Genomic DNA, 21,276 nt, shown 5'->3' with positions numbered 1-21,276 from the left:
CCTCCTGCAGGATCCTGCAGTTACTGCCTGCAGCGCCAAGCACCTGCAGAGCACGTTTGTGCAGAGCAGCCGAGGCAGATCCTGCGTGCTGTCAGCAGGTGAAACAGCAGCGCTCAGTGGACAAAGGCAGCAGCTATCCTGCACTCTCCGAGGTTCATTACTGCACTGCCTTTAAAAGCCATCTTGCCTTCTGGCCTCAAATCCTGCGCATTCACACCACCCTTCTCTAAAACCTGAACAAATCTTAGGCTCTTAAGCACAGCCTAAGGTCTCTGCAAAAGCACATCTCCGAGGATGCATTTACCACGCAGCCCCCTGCTCCTCAAGGCTTCGCTCTGTCACTGTGAGAACTGCCTGCAAGTACAGGAAAGGCACCGCTGGGCACCATGGAAGTGCTCTGGGTGTACTGGGGGACAACGTGGCCGTGTTGGCAGACAGGACAGAGCCTCAGCGCTGCGTTTTACACCGCAGGCAAAGAGAGGGGACTCACCACGGGGATGTGGAGCTTGCTCAGAGGTTTGCCGTCCAGCAGGTAGGAGCCCGTGTAGGTGACGTACTCGGCGTAGCACTGTGGAGCCTGGGGAGTGATGTAGCAGAGGATTTTCCGCTTCTCTTCGATCTTTTTCCTGATCTGGAGGTACTCGAAGTAGGGGTTGGATCTGTCGCTGTGGTACGGTTCGATGTCGTCCAGTTTGATGGCGTCGACGATAGCTGCCAGGGTCTGCTGGATCATCTCACGGGTCTGCTGGGTGGACGTGTTGATCTGCTGCTGCAGCTGCTGGTTGGAGCGCTGGAAGCGGCGCTTCCGTGGGTGCTGCGCCTGGGAATCGTCCTCCTCGGTCACTCGGCCCTTGGTGCGGGTGGTGGGCGCGGGGACAGCAGGAAATTCCTTCTCGGCAGCCGCGGCGTTCTGCTTGTTTTGGTTGGCGAGCATCTGCGCCCGGTTCCTGGTAATCCGCTGAGGAATCTCTTCTATTTTGGGGGGTTTGGGAGCTTCTGCTACTGGTTTCTGCACTGGCTCAACAACTTCTGCCTGAGCCGGAGGGGCCTCGGGCTGTGAGGCAGGGCCCTGGCTCCCGGTGCGCCCCGTGGTGCTCTCAGGGCCAGCGCTGCCCTCGGTGGGGGCTGCAGGAGGACTGGAGCTGCCCTCCGCCGCTGCAGCGGAGGCGGCCGGCTCATCGTGTGCGCCCTCCACCTCTTTGCCCTCAGCCTGCGCAGGCTCTAACGGGGCAGCTGGGAGCACCTGCGCCTCTGCCTCCTCCCCTCCTTTCTCCTCTGCCCCACTCGTTGCTTCCGAGGTGGCTTCTGGCGCAGCCCCGTCAGGTTTCTGCTCCTCAGCTGGTGGCTCAGTGTCTGTGGGTGGGACGGGTGCTGCTGGGACGGCCGCGGGCTCCTCTGCCTCTCCGCTGGCTGTGGCAGCCATGCCGGCCTTTGTGCTCCCAGCACTCGCCTCTGGAGCTGCAGCCGTGCCCTCCTCGGCCGGCTCTGCCTCGGCCACCTCCGCCTCAGCCACGTCCTTGGGCTGCAGCGGGAGCTCAGGCAGCGAGAAGGGGCCGAGGTCCAGCTCATCCTCAGTGGTGGTGAAGGGGTCTGGCCACGTCACCGCCTCCTCGCCGTTTGCCGGCGCCGTGCCGCTGTTTTCCAAATAGGTGTTTTCTGGCACGCTGACCACCTCTGCCTCGGGTTCTGCTGGGGCGCAGGGGGCTTCCGCGGGGATCTCGGGTGCCTCCTCGGGAAGGGGCTTGCAGCCGGTGAAAAACGTGTCCAGCCTCGTGGGGGACATGTATGGTGCCTGCTCCTCAGCATTCGCCATTTCTCCTGGTACGGCCTCCTCAGCGTCTTCCTTGACTTCATCCAGCCCCGGCTCTGACACGGACAGAGGGTACGAGATGGGGGAAACGGGGTAGGAAGCGTCTGTGGGGATGAAGGCGACCGGCGTAGGATGGATGGGCTCCAGGGAGCAGAGCGCAGGCTTTGGAGACTCGGCAAACTGCTGGGGTGATTTCATCAGGAGCTCAGGGCCCATGGACCAGCCGACAGAGTGCTCGCCTGCGTTTGCCATCAGGCTGGGAGGAATTGCCGTGTCGGGGTTCCGGGCAGGAGGGGTGTCCCAGTCCATGCTGGTCTGTTCTGGCATTGCCGAACCAAAATTATTCTCTTCAATAGGTGGCAGGTAGGTGGGCTCTGGGGGCATGATGGAGGCGGTGGCTTGCTGCTCCTCCGTAGTGTCCAGCGGCATGCCCAGGTCAGGGGGAAGAGCACTTTCTACCGAGGGAGCCAGAAGCTCATCTCTGTGCGAAGGGGAGGACTTTGCTTGTAAACCAGAAAAGACACTTTCAGGTGACTGCGAGACCCCGCTGACCGCCGCTGGTGGGCAGTGCAGGGCTTCCACCTTGGGCGAAGAAACCCCATAGTCCGGAGAGTAATAGCCAGGAGACAGACACTGGAACTTCTCGGTGGGAACAGAAGGAAGGGGAACCTTCTCCTCCATTAAATGCTGCACGGGAGAGTCGTAATTTGAGGTCGCCGGGACACTCTGCTGTCTGAAGAACTTATCTCCGACACTGAACTCTTCCTCGGGCGCCCTTCTGATGTCCACAGAGATGGAGCGGTACAGGTTGGAGGAGGGGATGGTCCGAGTTGGGGTCTGAGCCGGGTTCTCAGGGAGGGCCCCCGCCACGTTGGCATACCTGTCAAAGAAGGACGGCGAGCAGGCGTTCATGGACATGGTGGATATGGGCAGCGAGTGCTGCGAGTCCGCGCACTCGAACATCAGGTCGGTGTAGTCCTCGTTGCTGCACGAGGGCGTGCGCGGGGTCTGCATCACCTCCTCGTAGCTGGGGCACGATACGACGGAGGCCGGGGTGGGGACGCCCGTGGGCCGGTTCTGGTCCGGCCTCGGGGACGCCGGGAGGATCTCCTTCAGCTGCGGGCCCGTGATCCAGTCCTTGGAGTCCGCCCCAGCGCTGGGCTGCGCCTTGTTCTCCGGCGACAGGATGGGCGTCAGCGGGCCCAGCTCTTTGAGCTTCTTGTCCTTGAGCTGCGTGTCCAGCGCCAACGGCTTCTTTGCTGTCAGATCCAGACTCCTCTTGCGGACATCTTCAGAGCTCTTGATTTTGTCCTTCAGTTTGGGGTCTCCGGACCTGTGCCTCATTTTCTCCATTTGTTTCATTCTCTCCTTGTGCCGTTTGTGCCGCTCCTCGATCTCCAGGTCCTTCTGGCTCAGCATCCTCTCAAAGCTGGTCATCATCAGATCTCCGTCCCCCAGCAGCTTCTCCCTCGGCCTGGCATCCTTCTTGCCGCTGTCTTTGGAAAGGGTGATTTTTTCGTTGCCGTTGCTTATTTTTATTGACTCTGATTTGTCTTTCTCTTGGTTCTCCTTGAGCTTCTCTTTCAGTTTGGTCTCACCAAATTTGAGGTTTTCCTCCTTCAATTTATCCTTGAAGGCGGTAACTTGAGGACTGTCCTTGTCCTTAAGTGCTGACTTTGGTTCATCTTTGTGATGTTTGAAGAAACCATCTGCATGTTTGTCTCTGTGCTTTTCCTTTTCCTCCTTCCACTTTTCCTTGTGTTTATCTCGCTTCTTTTTCTCTTTAGCAGTGCTGATGGCGCTGGAACCGTAAGTCTTGTCTTTTTCCGCCTTCTTTGACAGCTCTCTTTCAGAATCATTTTTATCTTTCTTCTCAGAAAATAAGTAATCAATGCTTTTCTCTGGTTCCTCATCAGGCTCTGCCTTCATGCCGTAGGAAGCGCTGAAAGCCTCCCCATCCACAGAGAAATCCTTTTCGTAATGAGTGGAATCCTTTCTGCTGCTGGAGTCCTTGAACTCGTCTGCTTTCTCCTTCTTCTCGGTCTTCTCCTTCTTCGCCTTTTCCTTCTCGTGACTCTTTTTTGAGGAGGATGAGGAATGTCTGTGCCGCTCCTTCTCCTTCAGTTTGTCCTGCAGGCAGGGCAGTGGCAGGGAGTCCTTGAACTTTTCTTCGGAGGCGTCTGCAAGAGAGAGATTCGAAGACTCGAAGAGGCTGCTGAGCCCGGGGTCCTGCCCTCTGTCCGTGAAGCTGTCGGAGGAGATCTCGCTGATTTTGTCGTTGGAGTCATCTCTGTAGTCATTGAGAGCCTCCTCCTCCAGCTTCTCCAGCAGGCTCTTCTCCGGCTCTCCTCCTTTCGAAGACTTCTTCTCTTTGGAATGCTCCTTATCCAGCTTCTCCTTGTGCTTGTTTTTCACCTTCTCGTCGCCGGCGTGCTTCTTGTCAGCCTTTTCCGGCAGCTTCTGCTTGTTCTTCTTCTCCTGATTGGAATCGATGGACGTTCTGTCTTTCCTGTCTTTGTACTTCTCCGAAGAATCCTTATCCTTCTTCTCCTTGTGTTTTTCGAAGGAGTTCTTCTCCTTCTTCTCTTTCCCCCCTTCCGATGTTCCCTTGTCCTTTTTCTTCTCCTTGGACTCCTTGTCCTTCTGTTTCTCCCCGCAGTGCTGCCGCTCGGAGGAGTGCTTGCGGTGTTTGTCGGCGTACAGCTCCTTCTCACCCTCGTCCTTCTCCTGCAGGCTGTCCAGGCGGTGCATCTCGCTCCCCACCGATTCGCCCACTTTGAACCCCGTCAAGCTGTAATCGTCCCTCTCGTCTTCGCTCTCATCGGTGAAGATGTCCGCGATGCTGTACCAGCTCTTCTCCTTGCCCTTCTTCTCATCCTTCTTCTCAGAGAAGTCTTCTCGGTCCGTGGAAAAGCTTTTCTCCTTCTTCTCTTTCACTTGGTCGAAGGAACTTTTCCTTTCTTTGTCTTTGCTGTGTAGATCTTTGTATTTCTCCTTGCTTTCCTTCTTCTCTTTGAAGCTCTTTTCCAGCTCTTTGTCTTTTGGCATTTTCTCTGGAGCCGCTTTCTCGCTTTTCTCCTTGTCGCCTTCTTTGGATTTTTCCTTGTACTTTTCTGGCTTCGCTTTCTCTTTTTTTTCCTTCTCAGAAGCATCCTTCTTCTCCTTGTCCTTCCCGGAGTGGTGCCTCTCCCAGCTCTCCAGGGCTTTGCCGCTGAACTCGGCGTCAGGCTTCTCCTTGAAGAACGCCTCGCAGCCAAACTCCTTGAAGTCGTCCCGGTACGGCTCCTCCTGCTTCGTCTTGCTCTCCTTTCGGTCTTTAGAGCCATCAGAGGAATCCTTTCTGTCTTTGTTGGTTTCACCCGCCTCTTTCTCTTTCTTCTCCTTAACGCCCTCTGCAGAATCCTTCCTCTTCTTATCTTTTTCAGGCAAATAACCAGGAGCAGCTTTGTGCCTGTCACTTTGGTCCTTTTTCTTCTCTGAGCTCTTGTCCACGTAGTCTCTCTCTTTCTTCTTTAAGAAAGAGTCCTTTTCGCTACGTTTCTCGCTGTACTCTTTCTTCTCTTTCGTCTTGTTTTCCTTTTTCTTGTCTTTAATTTCCTCTTTCACTGGCTCTATGATTAGCTTTGCCACAGTGTCGTTTTTAATCTCCCTGAAATCCGTTACCGGAGAATCCCAGCTATCCTCGCCTTTGAAATCGAAGGACGAATCAGAAGACAGGTCTGAGAACCACCTCTCCTGCTGATCATCCGAAAGGCTGAACTTGGTGTCCTCGCTTTCGGGAAACTGGGCTTTGTTATTGAACTCGTCGAACCCAGACTCCTCCCTGTACATTTTGTCTTTTTTGCATTTTTCCTTCTCCTCCTTGAAGGATTTTTCTTTCTCAAGCTTAGCAGCTTTCTCCTCCTTCAGTTCGTTCTTCTTTTCGGATTTGGACTGCTTGTCTTTCGACTTCTTCTTCCTCTCCTCCTTGTGTATTCTGGGCTTCTCCTCTTTGGGAGACTTCTCCTTCACAGGTTTCTCTTTTTCCGATTTACTCAATCCTTCCCTGAAGGATTTGCTCAGGTCTTTACTGCCATCTTTGACTTTCCTTAATGACTTCTCCTCTTTAGAGGATTTTCCAGTCTCATCTTTAAACAACCAGTCCTTCTCCTCCGCTTTACCTTTGGGGAGCTTGTCTTCCTTCTTACAGTGTTCTCGCTCGTGCTTTAACACTTTCAACTTGTTTTCGACTGGATTTTCTGTCTCTACTATCAAGCCTTTCTCAGGCTTTTGCTTAGAGTCCTCAAACTCAAAAGAAAAAGTTTTGATTATTTTAATGTCTTGGCTGATGGGACACTGCCCCTTGTCCTTGTTTTTATGTTTATGCTTCGTTTTATGCTTTTTAACCACCTTCCCCTCCTTATCCAGCTTCGGGATCGCTCCGTCCACGTTGCTATGGAATGAATTCTTTTTCTCAGGAACAGTGCTGTGGGAGGTGTTTTTCTTTTTGTGCTCTGGTTTCTTCCTGACTGGCTTTAGCGACTCCAGGCTCGACTCCTCAGACGAGTAGTCCGACTCGCTCGTCAGCCTCGTCCTCGTGGAGTCCGACAAGGAGCTGACATCTGACCAAGCTGGAGAAGATATGGTTTTCCAATTGTCCGTCCTCCAGTGCTTGGAGTGCTGTTCTGTAAGGTTAGCATTGTGTTTCTGGGATCCTAAGCTCCCATGAGAAGAGGTCGATGAGGCAGACAGAGAGTTAAACAAGGAGGATTCCTTTAGCACTAGCCTGGAGTCCTTTACACAGCTAGAGCTCTGCAGAGAGTCTCTATCATCCTCCTCACTCTCCACGTTTTCGCTCTCTGATTCAGAGGAACAAAATTTGTCATTTTTTTTGCCAAACCGAACCTCTTTGCTTTTCGTCTCCTTCTTCCGCTTCTTTTTTACTTTGCTTTTCTCCTTCGGTGCCTTGGTGCTGGCAGGCTCCCGGATCTTGCTGCTGGGCAATATCGAGTGGGTCGAAAGGCGCAGCTTCTCGCCTGTCCCCACAGCGACGCCGGTCTCCTCCTCGTCCGAGCTGTCCGACAGGATGCGGTGGGCAGCTTTCTTTGGTGTAATTGTGTTATTTTTAGTATAAGTTTTCACTTCCATTTTGGGTATGGAAATGAAACTGTTGGCTTTAGTCTCTTTCCTGTAATCCTTTTTCAGCAAATGTTTGTCGTCGACTGGTGGGACCCGGTCCTGTTCATCATCCTCATCGAATTCGTACTCATCCTTTACTGGGGTGATGGTTTTGGGGGGCTCCTGGGCCTTGGGCTTGTGCTTCAGGCCCTTCTCAAACTCTGAGTCTGTGTTATTGCCATCAACGGAACTGGAGGGCGCGAAGGAAGGGGCATCCTCCTCTTCTGAGGTCTCTGCAGAGAGAACAACAACACGTTAAGGCCTGTGAAGAGGATTATGACTGCACACAGTGCAGGCCAACACCCCCCGTGGGACGGGAACCTCTCCTCCACTTAGTGCTAATGAAACCTGCAGCACTTCCCACCTGGCCCAGCCATGACAGCACACAGCCTGGAAATGTCCACTATCCTCCCATCCAGGCACGGGCTGGGACATCACCCACATCTTAATGTCAGATATCCATTTATCTGCAAATGAATTCCAATCCTGTATCTTAATTACACCAGGCAAGCTATCTCAGTGCGGGCTTCCAGGGCAAACGGCCACTGCTCCTGGAGCTCAAGGCTGCACTCATCTGAGCTGGGCTTATGCCTACAGAAGGACTCCGGACTGCAGCAGCAGCATGTGGGCACTCTGACGAGTCTGACCTTGCTGTCCTCCTAACAGCTCTGTGCTCACAGACAGCTGTGGGCCACAAACAGCACCACATGCACAAAACTGGCCTCACCTGTTGAGCTCTCTTCGCTGGAGGGATACGTCGTCTTCCCCAGGAGCAGATTCACCATGGTGGGAGAGTTGGCTACTTTTAACGGCGTCTCTCCCTTCCTGTTGCTTTGATGAGGGTTCCCTCCATAATGCAACAACAATTTCACCACCTGAAAGCAGAAATCGAGACTTTAAATGTTTATAGAGATTTCTTTTCTGTATGCTTTTGATATAAAACAGAACGGGGGTGTATCTTCAAGCAGGAGAGCAGCCTGTTGCCAGGGATAAACCTGTGGCACTAACAGATACCGGTAAGAAAGGAGACAAAACCCAGCAACACAGATGAACTTGGGCAAGGAAGGAAGGAGCAGAACAAGATGCAAGGCCACGCTCTCTCCTCCTGTTCCAGAAAGGATGAGCTTTCCTCCTACACAAGAAAAGCCCCACAGAATGGCGCAGGGAGCTCCCACCTGCTATCAGCAGCAAATGATAACAGAATACCCGGAATCTTCGTGTCTACGCAGCTGGCTGCTTGAAAGGACTGGAAGGAAAAAAAAAAAGTCATTAAAAAAAATAATCCATAAAAACCAGCAAAAACCAACCTTGAAGTGCCCGTTGTTTGCTGCATCGTGCAGGGGGGTGTCATCGTCCAACCCCTTGGTGTTGACTTCGGCGCCTGCAGCAAGCAGCTGCTTTGCAACATCGTAGTAACCCCGGTTGCACGCCTCGTGCAATGCTGTCCAGCCTGCAAGCAAACACACCTTCAGAACCAGGCATCACATTCATGGGGCTGGAGGCAGTAAGGAGGAACTCCTGTCTGCCTCTGCTGCCTGTGCCACGAAGCCCAGTGGGACAGCCGGCCCTGCGCCAGGACCCGCAGCTCTGCCCCACAACTGCAGCCCTGCAGGAGCCCCTGCAGCCCCACCTCTCCTCATCTGCACCCACATCGTGTGATGGAAACAGTACAGACCCAGCAAAGCCAATGGTGAAATTTGGGGTACGGAATTAGGAAACTTTATGCTCTAAGGCATGGCTTAAGTCCTTTTCCTTTCCAGCTTGAGCAACAGGGCTGCCACACAGAGCAGTGCACTGAGCTGCAGATACTCCCCCACAACATCCTCTGCACAGACCTCACAGACATAATTTGTCTTCTCCAAGCAAGCAGCCCTGCACTGCAAAACAGAGCCCGATCTGAGATACACCAAACAGCACATCTCCACAGTAACGGCGGCCCCAGTTCTCAAACAAACCTCTGCAGAGCACAGAACGAAGCATTTTATCATGTTCAAACAAGCTATTTTTAAGCAGGCGCTGTTTTGAAGTCTCCTGGCTCCGGGTGTTTTGCTGATAGCGCCGTGGGAGATCGCTGCAGTACCTTCACTGCTGAGTGAGAGGGGCACCTGTGACCAGAATTAATCACCACAGAGCTTCAGTCTCACACTGATGTTCATCACACGGGCGGAGGAACATGCACTGCTATTTATAATCGTGCAAAGAGAACAGAAAGACTGAAGCTGCAGGGGCAGCTGGGCACCCCGTGTTCAGCACGTGCACCCCGGGATGCTGGCAGCATTGGCCATCCAGCTCTGGCGTGACGATTCCACAACATCTTTTCTAACCAAAATCCTTATTCTGTCATTATTTTGGGATTGTCTCCCCTTGACCTGCAGCAAACCCTCAACACGAGGGAAAGGCTTTCTCTGGCAGCAGCCATTCTCCAGGTGGAAAACCCTGCTCACCTGCAAAGTCCTTCACGTTGACGTCGGCGCCCTCGATGATGAGCTCCTTGATGCGCCGCGCGTCCCCGCGGATGGCAGCTCGGTGCAGCCGAGTCTCCCCTCGCTCGTTTCTCTTATTTACTTTATCTTTGGTTTTGGAGGCAGAGTTAGGAGTTCCCTTCTGACAAACTGTGGACTGAGAGGGATGCTTTGGTGTTGTGTCAACTGCAGGGAGGAGAGAAGCACGGTCACGATCGGCCGTTCATGGCAAGACCCAAACCCTTAGAGGGAGCTGTTGCACCGCTTTTCATCTCTCCACCCAAACACTCCCCACAGGCACTGAGTTAACTGCTGCGAGGACGGAGGAAAGCCTGTGTGTGCAGCACAGGCAGCACTTGCAGGCTGCCACAGCCGCTGCAGATAATCACGCTCCTTGCACGTGCAGATCCTCACCCCAAAACCTCCCTTCCTGAGGAAGTGCCTTTTCTACCAAGTGCACGTGAGCTCCGGCAGCCCTGGGAGGGCGGCGTTTCCTGGGGCAGCAGCTGAATGCTCTCAGCACTGCACAGCTCTCTGCTGTTTCCCAGTAAGAGCAACCTGGGCTGCTGGACTAGGGTTACGAACCACAGAGCCATTGGCTAAGGCTGCAACACCTGTGTGTGGGATGCAAAGTATGCACAGACAGCACAACGCCTGCACAGACCCCACAGCGGGTGGGGAATGTATGCAGCAGCTGGCTGTGAGCTTCACCCACACAAACCACGCTCCTGAGCTTACCTGGGCTGTTTGCAGACTCTTCTGCTGTCATCTGCATGAGCAGAGCAACTTGCTGGCGCTCGGAGAGCGGGTAGCCTGCCCGGATTCCTGAAAGGCCCATCCCAAACAGCAAGCCAGGCTTCCTCGTGGCGGGCTCCTTTTTAATCCTCTTCCGCTCTGGACCCTGCTTTTCTGTGACACAAAGCACAACCAGTGAGTGAGTGCTGCTGTACTGGGAGCTGTGCTCCTTCTTGAGCAGGGTGCCAGCAGTGCTCTGCATCCCTGATGGTGTGTGAAGGATCAAAGTCTCTGGAGGAGAGCACGTCCCGGTGCTGGGAGTGCTGGCACCTGGCTCATGTCACCCTCCTGCTGCCCATGGTGGGATGGGATGGAACAGGACAGACCCAGCACCACCAGTGCTGCCATGCTAGGCATTCCATCCAGCTCCTAGCAGCCTCCATTTCATGCCACAGCGCTTCAGGGACTGCCTGCAGCCTTCCACTGCCACAGAGCAGCTTGAACTGGAGGTACCAACAGGATCAACACGAATGCTGCGGAGGTGCAGGGTGACAGCTGGGCAGCGCCGCCGTCTCACCCCAGCTCACCAAACCACACAGAGCTCGGCCTGCTGCTCCACCCCACTGCTGCACCACGGCAAGAAGCCTGATCACAGCTTTCTGAAGTGTTTTTCCCTTTGCAAGTGTTTTCTCTTCGCAAATATCACTCCCTTCCCCAGGCAAGGAGAGCTGGCAGCCCCTCCCCTGGTGCTGGTGCTCTTGCAGCCACCCGTGCCCCACTGCAGGGATGAAGCCAAAGCTTGCAGCTCTCACTTGAGGAAACCAAAGTTCAATTTCCTTTCATGCAGCCAGCCAAGCAGGAGGCAGAACACAGATCTGCAGAGCAGCAAGGAGACTCTTTGCCAAGCAGCCTTGCTGCGTTCCTCCTACCAGGCAACTGTCCTAACCCTGCAAAAAGCATAAGGAGACACGGCGTGGAAAACCCAACGCTGCTCCCACCCACCTCTGAGTGCTGGCACAGCATGCCTGCAGCCTGGCTGACTGATGGGTCCTGCTGTGGACACAGGGATGGTGACAGAGGTTATCAAATGCAGGTGAGCAGCCCCTGCTCCTGACACGGCACGGGGAGGAGGCCCAAGGCAGGGCAATGCACCACCACGAGGCCCCGGTCCCAAGGGGTTATGCTCACATTTCATCTCCCTCCTGAATGGAGGTTGCACACCCTGCAGACAGCAGCCCAGGACCCCACATCTGTGCTATTTCTCAATGACAGGTGACAAAATATTGGCAATATCCTTGTTTTCACTGCGACACATCTCCTTGCAAACATTCCACCTTACACCTGAGCAGAACACACACATCTCTGAGGGCTCTGAGAGCCCTACCTTCCTCCCCCGGACTATGAATCAGTAACAAGTAACGTTTCTTTCCTGTTTTTTCTCTTCCTCGCTCCTTCTGGCACACATGGAGCACAGGGGTGAGCCCTGCCTCACTGCGCCCAGCCCCGGGGGCCCAGCCCCGCTCCTCTGCTCCCCACTGGGGCTGCAAAGCCCAGAAATCCCAAACCCACACTGTGCTCTCTCCAGACAAAGCCTCAGCACTGCACCCGCTGCCACCTGAGCACTAAGGGGGCAGTGCTTTGGGCAGCATTCCTTAAGGCACCTGGCTGCTGCAGGCTGTCAGCGCGAGCCTGCGATCTGCAAAAATTCATTATCAAGTTCAACCCCAAACCCCTAAACTCCTATTCATTCCGCAGTTGGAGGTTTCTCCTCCTCCATAGAACATTTAGCATCAAAAAGCATGTGATCGACACGATAAAAATAACCCGGGCAGCGCGTGCTGTGCAGCACTCACTGGCACCAGGCTGCCTGCAGGACGTGGGCTCCCCACCCCACAGCCACAACCTCTTCCATGGCAGCCTGGAAAGCTTTGCTCAGAGCACTGCTGTTGCAGGTTCAGGAGGGGAAGCTGCACGCAGAGCTTGGCTCCAGGTTCCAAACGTCCCGTGTGTGATGTTTAAGGTCCCTTCCAACCCAACCACGCTGCGATTCTGAGCTCAGCACAGGCAGAAGTGAATGGTGGGGGAACCTTTCGGGTTCAGGTGGGTTGGTCAGAGAGCAGCTCCCTGCTCCCACGTGCCCTGTAATGCAGGCAGTGTCTGCCCAGCCGGCTCTGACATGACAGCACAGGCTTACAAGGTGGTACCCTGAGGAAAAATACCATTCCCAAAGCTGCAGCTCATGCTGAGCAGCTCAGCAACCAGCACCGCTCTCGGGTCGGGCGTTCCGGGTTTATTCACCGTGCAGGCACGCAAACAGAAGATCAATAGGAATAAATTAGAATGGCATAGACAGCAATGGAGACTGCATTGCACCCCGAGAGACTGCACAAGCTCTGCTTTCCCAGTCCTCAGCTTGGCATGCGTTAAGTGTGACTCATCCCTGCTGCAGCACTTGGAGGGCGCACGGCGAGGGCAGCCTGGAGCCCAGCACTGAGGGCAGGGCAGGAGGGCAGTGGGTGGGCATGGAGCGTGCAGCTGCAGCAGGGAGAAGAGCAGAGTTTGCAGCAGGGAGCGTGCAGCCTGCAGCAGGGAGCAAGGCACGGTTTGCAGCACTGAGCTGGCGTGTGTGCTGCAGCAGCTGCAGGGTGAGCACACGGTGGTGCTGCCTGCATGCAGCCAAAGGGAGAGCAGGAGGACAGAGGGGTGAAGCGGAGCTGACACCCTGAGCCCTGCAACCCCAGCATCCCAGAAGCAGGATCCAGCTGGGAGAGGCTCAGTGCCATGCCCCAGGTTGCCAGCAGCCCAAGCAGCACGGCTTCCCTGAGCTGTGCTCGCTGGACAGACAGCACAACCATAAAGGTGTCAGTGTGCCTATGCAGAGCAGCCATTGACTATCCAGCTGCTGCGGGGGAAACCCCGGCGTTCAATCAGAAGCCCATCTCTGTGACTCTGTGATAAATACAGACAACTCCAGGAGAGACCCATTTTCAGGGCCCAACTTCTCATTTCCCACGAGGCCCTAAAAAGGAGGAAGAGGAGGAGGAGGAGGAAGCCACCCCCCAGCAGCCGGGGGCAGGAGACTCTGCAGACAGCGCCGATAAAAGCTCTTCTATGAAAGAAAAAGCCATCATTGATGATGCTTGGCAGAGCCACGGTGTGCTGCGGCCGCTCCCCTGCATGCTAAGGAGGGCTGGGAGGGGGTGGCTGCCCCCCCCCCACACACATACACACACCTTCTGCACTGCTCCCAGCTGGCTGCTGCACGCAGGGAGCTCCAAGGGCCAGGTGAAGGCTGCTGCTGCTTGCAGCCCATCCGCACTGAGCAGCGCTATGGAGCGGAGCAGCTCTGACACACACTCCTCCCCGGTTGCTAGGTGAGAACAGCTTCTCAACTATTTTAGTAAAAAAGAAAAGGGCTGAAATCATCCAACCAATGCGAGCCCCAGTGTGGCACAGCCCCCGAGTCCCAGCTTCACACACCTGAGTGGAGCCACGCAGAAGGAACGGGCGCGTTCACAGGCGCTGCTCTGGACGCAGCAGTGCCTCCCTCCTCGCACTGCCACCCCCACGCCGTGACCAAGGGGCCGCGCAGAGCAGAGCTGGGCTGTGCTGTGGGGAGGGAAGGGCTGGGCCGGCTCTGACTCATCGCATCGCTGACCTCGGATCGGCGTCACGCTGCAGGCTGAGCCCGGAGCCGAGCCGCACATGGAATGCTGCTGGAGCACAGCGGCCCGCAGCTCTGACACCACGGGACGCTGCTTCCCCATCCCATGCCCTGACCCATGCCAAGCCCCCACTGCTGTGCGGGGGACATTTGGTTCGGCTTGCATGGCTGTAACAACACAAAAACACTGAGTGCTGCTGAGAAATCTCATGATCCAAAGCCACAGTGCTACCAAACACGTGGCATCAACCCAGCGCTCCCAGCCAGGGCTGCACACAGCCACAGCTCCTGCTGGTAGCAGTGATGCAGAAACAACACCCTGCTCGCACCCCACAGCCCTTCTGCCCACCAGAAGCCCTCCTCAGAAGGCTTCAGAATTACAATTTCCCTGGTATTCAGGAAGCAGTTGCTTCTGAAGCACTGCTGCTGAGGTCAGTGCACCTGCAGTCCCTTCTGACACAGAGCAGCACACGCTGCACCAATGTACGGCTACGACATGGGCACAAGCACAGGCCAGCTCCCACGCCTGCAATTTTAAGAGCCAGTTTATTGAAGCTGGGGTATCAGCTAGCAATAGCAGGGTTTAGGCATGATCTGGACAAACCATCTCCTCTTTTCCATACTCCCATCCTGCAAACGTGCATAACCTGTCCAGAGATGCTGCCCAAGCCCTGAAGCTGCGGTGAGGCTGAAGGGCCAGCAGCCAGCAGTGACCCCATTAGGGCAGAGCTGCCTCAGTGTGCTCCTCTTCCTCCGAAGCATGGGAGGAGGCTGTGCCCGAGCCACCAGCACCTGCTGGCAACAGGGAACCAGCCCTGGTCCAGTCCTGCCACTCCCAGGAGCTCTGCAAGTGCCCTGGAGATGTCCATCGAGTCCTGCCTCTCGCTGGGGATGACAGAAAGCCACAAAACAACACTCCTCCCTGCAGGGAGCCGCGGGATCTCAAACGGCAGCCTGAAATAAAGCTGAAGAAGCCATTCCCAGCAAGACCAATGTGCTGCGTTCTGCATGCCAGGCTGCACCCCTCGAGCCTGGAGCTTCCCAGCAGGGCCACCCCTTCCCCTACAGCGTGCTTCTTCACGTTACCATTTGCTGTGCTGTTTTAATGCCAAAGCTCCCTCCAGCAGGGCGCCCAGCAAGGAGCTGCAGGCAGCCCGGGGTTGCTGGGGAAGGAGCTGGCAGTGCCGGCTGCCAGGCAGCACGTAGGATCCCGGGCGTGGGAGCTGCAGCAGGGGGGAGAAGGAAGGGAGGAGAAGTGGAGGCAGAGGGATGCTGCTGGGTCTGTATCAGACACAGTTCGGAGGCTCACAAAGGTACGCTGTTTTTTTTCCCCCAGCACCTGAGATCCAGGATTTTTGCACTAGAAACAATCTGGAAGGAATAATTTGTGTTTTAGGACTGTGTTAGCGTGGAATCACTTCCCTACTTGCAGCCCGTGCAGCTTGCTCAGGGCAAGGCATCGCCTCGCAGCACAGCTCAACGAGGCTCCATGCTGCTGTCTGAACATGGAAAGATGGAAAACATCCCACTACAGGCACAAAGTGACCTCTCCCAGCTCCCAAGTCTCCCAGCTGCATTTCACGTGGCCATGGATCACCCCAGCAAAGCTGTCCTCAGACAAATACGGACGCCCGCGTGCGGCGGTCCAGGAAGCGCGGCTGCATGGAATAAATCACTGAGGTCAGCCCTGGGTCTGGCACGGCACGCACGGGTGTTGCAATCCCACTGCTGAATCCCAAGGCTGGGAAGGGAAGCGAAAAGCACCCAGATGGGGTGGCTGGGAGAGCCGCAGCCCGCAGCTCGGGATCGCGTGCAGTTGAGAGGCACGGCTAAATGGGAGCTGTGGGCAACGCTGTTACATCTGCACAGCTCTGGGGGATCCCATCAGCCTCCCCAGGTACTTCTGTGCACCTACGGGCCCAGCTGTACTCCAGCAGAGGAAGGGTTGTGGCCGGTGGCTGATGTGACCCTGTGCTGCAAATTGGCACTGGGCCGTCCCTGCCTACCTACCCTGTTTGAACTGCTTTTTCTCCACGCCACCAGCAGCATCTGTGACATTTCTGCATCCACAAGGAGACCCAAAGCTCTGAGTCACTGCTGTCAGGGCTGGCCCAGCCTGGCCAGCACACCTCCGCTACCCAAGGGCACCCCAGCCCCAGGCACAGCCCACAGGGTGGCCGTCCTTTACCCACACACACTGGGTACTTTCAGTCAGGAATCAGAGTTCGGCAAGGAGAAGATAACAATGAAGTGCCCAGCACAAAGAAACGCACCGAGGCCGCGGCCAGCACAGGGCAGCCACCACACACAGCCCCACTACAAGGCTACAGGGAAGCAGTCTTATTTCTCCTGCATTTCACATCTTTTTGCCATTTTCAGGAGTATTCTGATCTTTGACTCCAACTTCTACGATTCCATGATTCTCTCTCCTCACAGCTTGTGACCCTGACTCTGACACTGCTCCTGAGCACAGACTTCCAAGAAATGCACCAAAAAGATCAACGTGACCACAGCCACCTCATCACATCCCCTCCATCTCCAGGTGTTGGACAGCCTTTCCTCTCTGCTTACAAAGGCAGCAATGAGCTCAGGGGCAGCACACTGGCACAGGGAACTTGCTGGGGACACGCTGCTCAGCTGCAGGCAAAGCAGTGCAAGCTGTGTGCGCATCGATCAGAAATGATTTCTCTGTTTTAGAACAACACCAGAAGTCAAAAGCCCCAAACTAACACAACGTGGTGAGAGAGGGGTAACACACACATCCGTACAGATGCAGGTGTAACACATCTGCTTTAGGAGGGCGCATGCAATCTGAGTTTTAGAGAGCTTTGTCCTCTCCGAGGGCGCTCCTGTTTGCACCGTGCAGTCTGAACCCCATACCTGTATCCGAGTCCTTCTGATCTCCATTTGTTCCAACAGTGAAAGGTAACTTCCTCTTGGTAGCCCTCTCTTTCACCTCTTTGCCGCCATCGCTCCGGTCCAACTTGGGAGTTTTGGTTAGAGAAACTTTATCTTTATCCTGGGAAGAGAAAGGAGAGCACGGGTCAGCAGCCGTCCCCTTACCAGCACAGCACCTGTGTGTGCCTGGAGCTGCTGCCACAGCCGTGCCCCACGCTCCCGAAGCAGAGCCCGGCTGTGCACAGCAGGCACGGGGTCAGAGTGCTGCACAGAAGGATTGCTGCAGGCTCTGCAGGAAAAAGCACTTTGACAGAGAGGGCAGCACAGGCTGAAGGATTGAGCTGCTTAATTCTAAGCTGCTTCCTACCGGGATTTTAAGAGGAAAAGCGACCTTAAGCATAAATCCAATCTGTTGCACGAGAGCGCGGGAGGCGACGCTGGGGCTGCTTGGCACAGGCAGTGGGAGGGCTGAGACACTGCGAGGAGGGCGATGGCACAAAGCACGGAGGCAGGCGAGGTTTTTCACACCAGTAGTGAAAGCTGGTATAGAACTGAAACCCCAGGCATCCCGCGCAGACCAAAGTCACACACCTGTAGGTTTTATGTTACAGAAACCACGCAGCTTCAAGCAGGCAGGGCTGCAGGGCAGCTCCGGCCGCCTGTTCCTCCCGGTTCCACGCAGGCTCTGCCAGCGACACCCGGCCCCGACCTTTCCGCTTGGCGTCCCCACCCGCCACTGAAGTACAAAGGAGCCCTGTGCAGCAGGAGGCCAGGATGCAGTCCAGCCCCTGGCACCCTGCGGTGGGATTTCCTCGACTGCAGCGCTCCTTCCAGCCGTCAGCCCAGGGGAGAGCTCCAGCAGAGCCCGGCCGAGCTGCGTGCACCGAGCACGGCCCTTCGTTTGCGGGCTTCAAAGAGAGCGCAGCTGGAGCTGGGCTCTGCTGCCAGCACCCGGCCGGGGAGCAGCAGCACCCAGCCCTGCTCTGCCAGCGGGCCGCAGCAGCTCCTGCCAAACCCCCGCCCTGAACTCCCTCCATTTTGGGTTTTAATACGAGAGGCTGGGCCTGCAGGACCCTATGCTCGCCCTTGTGGTACAGCAAGATTATTTAAAGGTCCGTGTTAGGGGAGAGAAAGACGGGGGAATGAGGCACATCGTGTTCCCAGGCACAGAAGGAAGCTGAGCGCGGGTGCTGGGCGGACTGGGCAGCTCCACCCGCGCTCAGAGCTGCCGATCCAGGGCCCAACCTGAGGATGAGGGATATATTGGAGCAAGGAGGGCCACGCTCTGCTCCCCAGGAAGGCAGCGAGCTCTGAGGCAGCCTGCAGGCGCTGCAGCCAAACCACCGCAGAGAAGTGAAGGCAGCGCAGAGCGTAACTTTCCTGGAAATACCATCCACTTTCAGATTCTTATTTTAAGCTTTCCTTCTGTGAATTGTTTCCAATATTGTAATGACAAACGTTGTCCTTTCTTTGAGTAAAGTTTTCGCTTTCAGGTCATCTTGTGTCTGTTAAGCTGGACCCATCCGAGCAGCGCATGACTCGGGTTCTGCAGAAGGAAGGACCCAACCGGATCGGAGCAGCACAGCAAGGAGCACTGAGGACCTGTGTGCTGCACGGGCTGCTGGCGCTGAGCACAGCTCTGCAACGGGGGCAAAGTCCCTCTCTGGGTGCTGCTGGAAATCACTTGGGCAAAGGGCAGGCTGCAGAGCACGACTTCAGGAAACCCCCCTGCTGTCACGTTACGCTCTTAGTAAGATTTACTAGATGAGTAAGCAGGGCCACCTCAAGTCACCCTCACCCCAGGGGAAGGCTGCAGCACCAGCAGCTCCCAGCCATGGTGCTCTCAGCACGGCGCCCCAGCAGCCAGGACCATGCCTGGTGCACACCGAGCCCAGCAGCAGCCGTGCCAGCTCCTCTTTGCACAAACACCTCTGAGCAGTGAGACAGGCAGTGACAGCAATCTGCTTGGGTCCCTTAGGACGCAGACAAACAAACACCACTTTTTACCTTCGTGCAGAACTCAGCTAGGCCAGCTTGCTATCCAAACGTTGGTTCTCACAGCAAAAATAAACGGCATTTTCTCAGAGTTCTGCAAGGCAGAGCCATGCACAGCCCCATGCAAACGGAGCTGCACCTCCAGCAGTTCGCAGCCCCCTCCCCTGTGCCCAGCAGCTGGCAGTGCCCACACGGCCCCGTGCTGCTCCCACTGCAACACCAGCAGAACCTGACTCACATCCCGGCCTCTTATGCAAAGCCCTGCGTGGAAATCCCCAAAGCCCTTTGTTCTCCAAAACATGTTGGAAGTGTTTCAGGTTGCAACGCTCGTAAAAAACAAGCTGCAGTGAGCAAGCAGGGGAGCTGGCAGCCTGCGCTGTGCACGAGGAGGGGCAGGGCTGAACCTCCACAAGGCTGATTGAGGGTGGGGGAAACAATCCTCAGCACCATCCCAAGCCTTGGGGCCCTCGGGGTGTCACCAGACCCAGGGTACCAGGCACCACGTGTGGTTCACAACAGACTGAACGTGTCCTCATAGGCTGCAACAAAACATTCAAAGCACAGAGGGAGACAGCTGGGGTTGTGCTACCACGTGGAGCACCATGGGGCTGCCCGACCCCGAGCAGCATCACCTGCAGCACAGACAGGTGGGACAGCCTCCCTGGGCTGAACCTGGGAGGAGGGAGGAAAGCCCCGAGCCAAGGCTGAACCCTGTCCTGCTCCACGTTGTGTGACCACCGTTCAGCCAAGCATCTCCCACTGACACAGAACCTGTGAGCCGTGCAGGATGTGGCCGCAGCGGGAAGCGGCTCCAGCGGGGCTCTCCTTCTTGCTGCTGCTCTGGGCTGGGCCTCAGCTGTGAGCACACAGCCGTGGGGCAGCGCAGAGCCGCGGAATTCCTCTTATAAGGCGTGCATAGCTGTGCACAGCCCTCGGGCCGGGCTGTAGCCGGCAGCACAGGGCAGCAGCAGCCCTTATAAGGCCCCGCACCGGGATCAGGCCCCAGGATCAGGCCCCAGCTCCCCCCGGGGCCTCCGGAGCCTTCACACAGCCGCAGCCCATGCTGGCCGTGGGCAGGAAGCAGGGCTGGCCCTCACCCCTCCACCCCCCTGGTTTAGCAGCACAGTCATGTGTGCGGTGAGGAGTCCTGCACCATGCTGCTGCTGGGCTGCGGGAGCAGCAGCACAGCAAGGAATGGCTGACAGCCCCCAGGCTGCGAGCCCAGCGATGGCCAGGGTAAATGAGGGGAGTGGGAACCCTGCAGGGTGGCTCTGCAATGGACCCAAACTCATGGATAAGGGAACCGGGCTGATGCTGCCAGTGCCACAACCACACTTCTGTTGGGGATTTCTCCTCTGGCTGTTTGTTGTTTGCCTCCTTTTGTCAATAACGTGGCAGCGTGGTGGAATGAGAGCACAAGACACAGTGACAAGGCACTGCCCAGGGAAGGCCGGGGTGAAGGGGGGGGCAAAGGAATGTGGAAGTGGGCTGTGTTTGTTTCCATTGCAGAATACAACAGAGGAGGGGGTCAGTTTTTATTTAAAGGTAACACCTGAACGCAGCTCTCTGCACTGGAAGCTACACTGGGAATGCCAGGAAAAGCTGAAAGGGAGGAGGCACAGTGCAAGTCTGGAGCAAATGAGCATCTGGGTGTGGGAAAGCAGGGGAAAAGCATGTACTCACTTACCCTTCTGCTCAGATTTTATTGTTACAACCTCATCTCAGGCCCAGTCAGGCCCTTAAATAAACCCCAACAGCTATTGTGTAGAGCAGCTGCTGGCCAGGCTGCACTCAGCACCCAGACCTTGTGCTGGCAGCTGGAGGGGGAAAGAGGAGGAGGAAGACCCCTCCCTCGCACAGCCCTCGCAAGACCACAGTGCTGCTTGGCCCTTCCACGCTCAGCAGAGCTCCTCACACAGCCCCAGTCCTACTGGAAGTCTCCCCACGCACTCCCATTGCTCACCAACACAGGTCTGGGCGGGTGCAGCACTTCCCAGGCAGCGCTACAGCTGCTGAGAAAGCAGAGGGGACCTCACCTGCAGGCAGAGTGCCAGCAAGCAGGTTTGGTTCGGGAGGAACAGCCCTGGGCAAGGCACTGACATGAGAAATGGTGTCACAGCTCAGAGATGGCAGGCACAAGGGGCAGCGTTCCCAAAGGAAAGCAACAAACAAACCACGCTACCTTTTTCCCCGTTTGTTTCTCCACCATGTCGTTGCTGAGAGAGAAATCTTCTGGCTGTGGTGTTTTAGAACACCCACCCTTGGGCATCGTTCTGCCTTCCTTACTTGATCTTCATTTATGCTGCCATCGCCTCATCATCAACCGTCTGTTAGAGAGAGGAAAAGAGAAGTCAGGCGTGGCAAAAGGATGGATTCACCGGGGATACAGGGATAAACCTTCGAGGGGGATAAAGCACGTGGAACCTCCCAGGGCAGCAGCAGCAAGCTGGGACCTGCCCTGCAAACACGGCATGGGAGCCTGCAACAGAGTGTGCGCCCGGACAGAGCAACCTCCTCTGCCCCGAAGCCTCAGGACCTCCCAAACCTCGCTTTTG

The 21,276-nt window shown here is 56.0% G+C and overlaps 1 protein-coding gene across 1 annotated transcript in view; it reads right to left on the bottom strand.

Annotated features, from left to right (window-relative positions):
• ANKRD11 (ankyrin repeat domain containing 11) overlaps positions 1–21,276 on the bottom strand; it is an 80,328-nt gene that overhangs the window by 3,183 nt on the left and 55,869 nt on the right. Inside the window, exons 3-9 of the mRNA XM_052685335.1 lie at positions 20,904–21,048; positions 16,709–16,847; positions 10,168–10,338; positions 9,412–9,615; positions 8,275–8,417; positions 7,695–7,842; positions 491–7,200 (exon numbers count right to left, since the gene is read on the bottom strand). Of these exons, the coding sequence (XP_052541295.1) occupies positions 491–7,200; positions 7,695–7,842; positions 8,275–8,417; positions 9,412–9,615; positions 10,168–10,338; positions 16,709–16,847; positions 20,904–20,990 (7,602 nt within the window). The 5' untranslated portion in view covers positions 20,991–21,048. The remainder of the gene's footprint in view (positions 1–490; positions 7,201–7,694; positions 7,843–8,274; positions 8,418–9,411; positions 9,616–10,167; positions 10,339–16,708; positions 16,848–20,903; positions 21,049–21,276) is intronic.

Source organism: Tympanuchus pallidicinctus, unplaced genomic scaffold, assembly GCF_026119805.1.
Source record: "Tympanuchus pallidicinctus isolate F22 unplaced genomic scaffold, pur_lepc_1.0 scaffold22, whole genome shotgun sequence".
Classification (NCBI taxonomy): domain Eukaryota; kingdom Metazoa; phylum Chordata; class Aves; order Galliformes; family Phasianidae; genus Tympanuchus; species Tympanuchus pallidicinctus.
The sequence above is the reverse complement of the archived record's forward strand: the minus strand, read 5'-3'. Positions and strand labels throughout refer to the sequence as shown.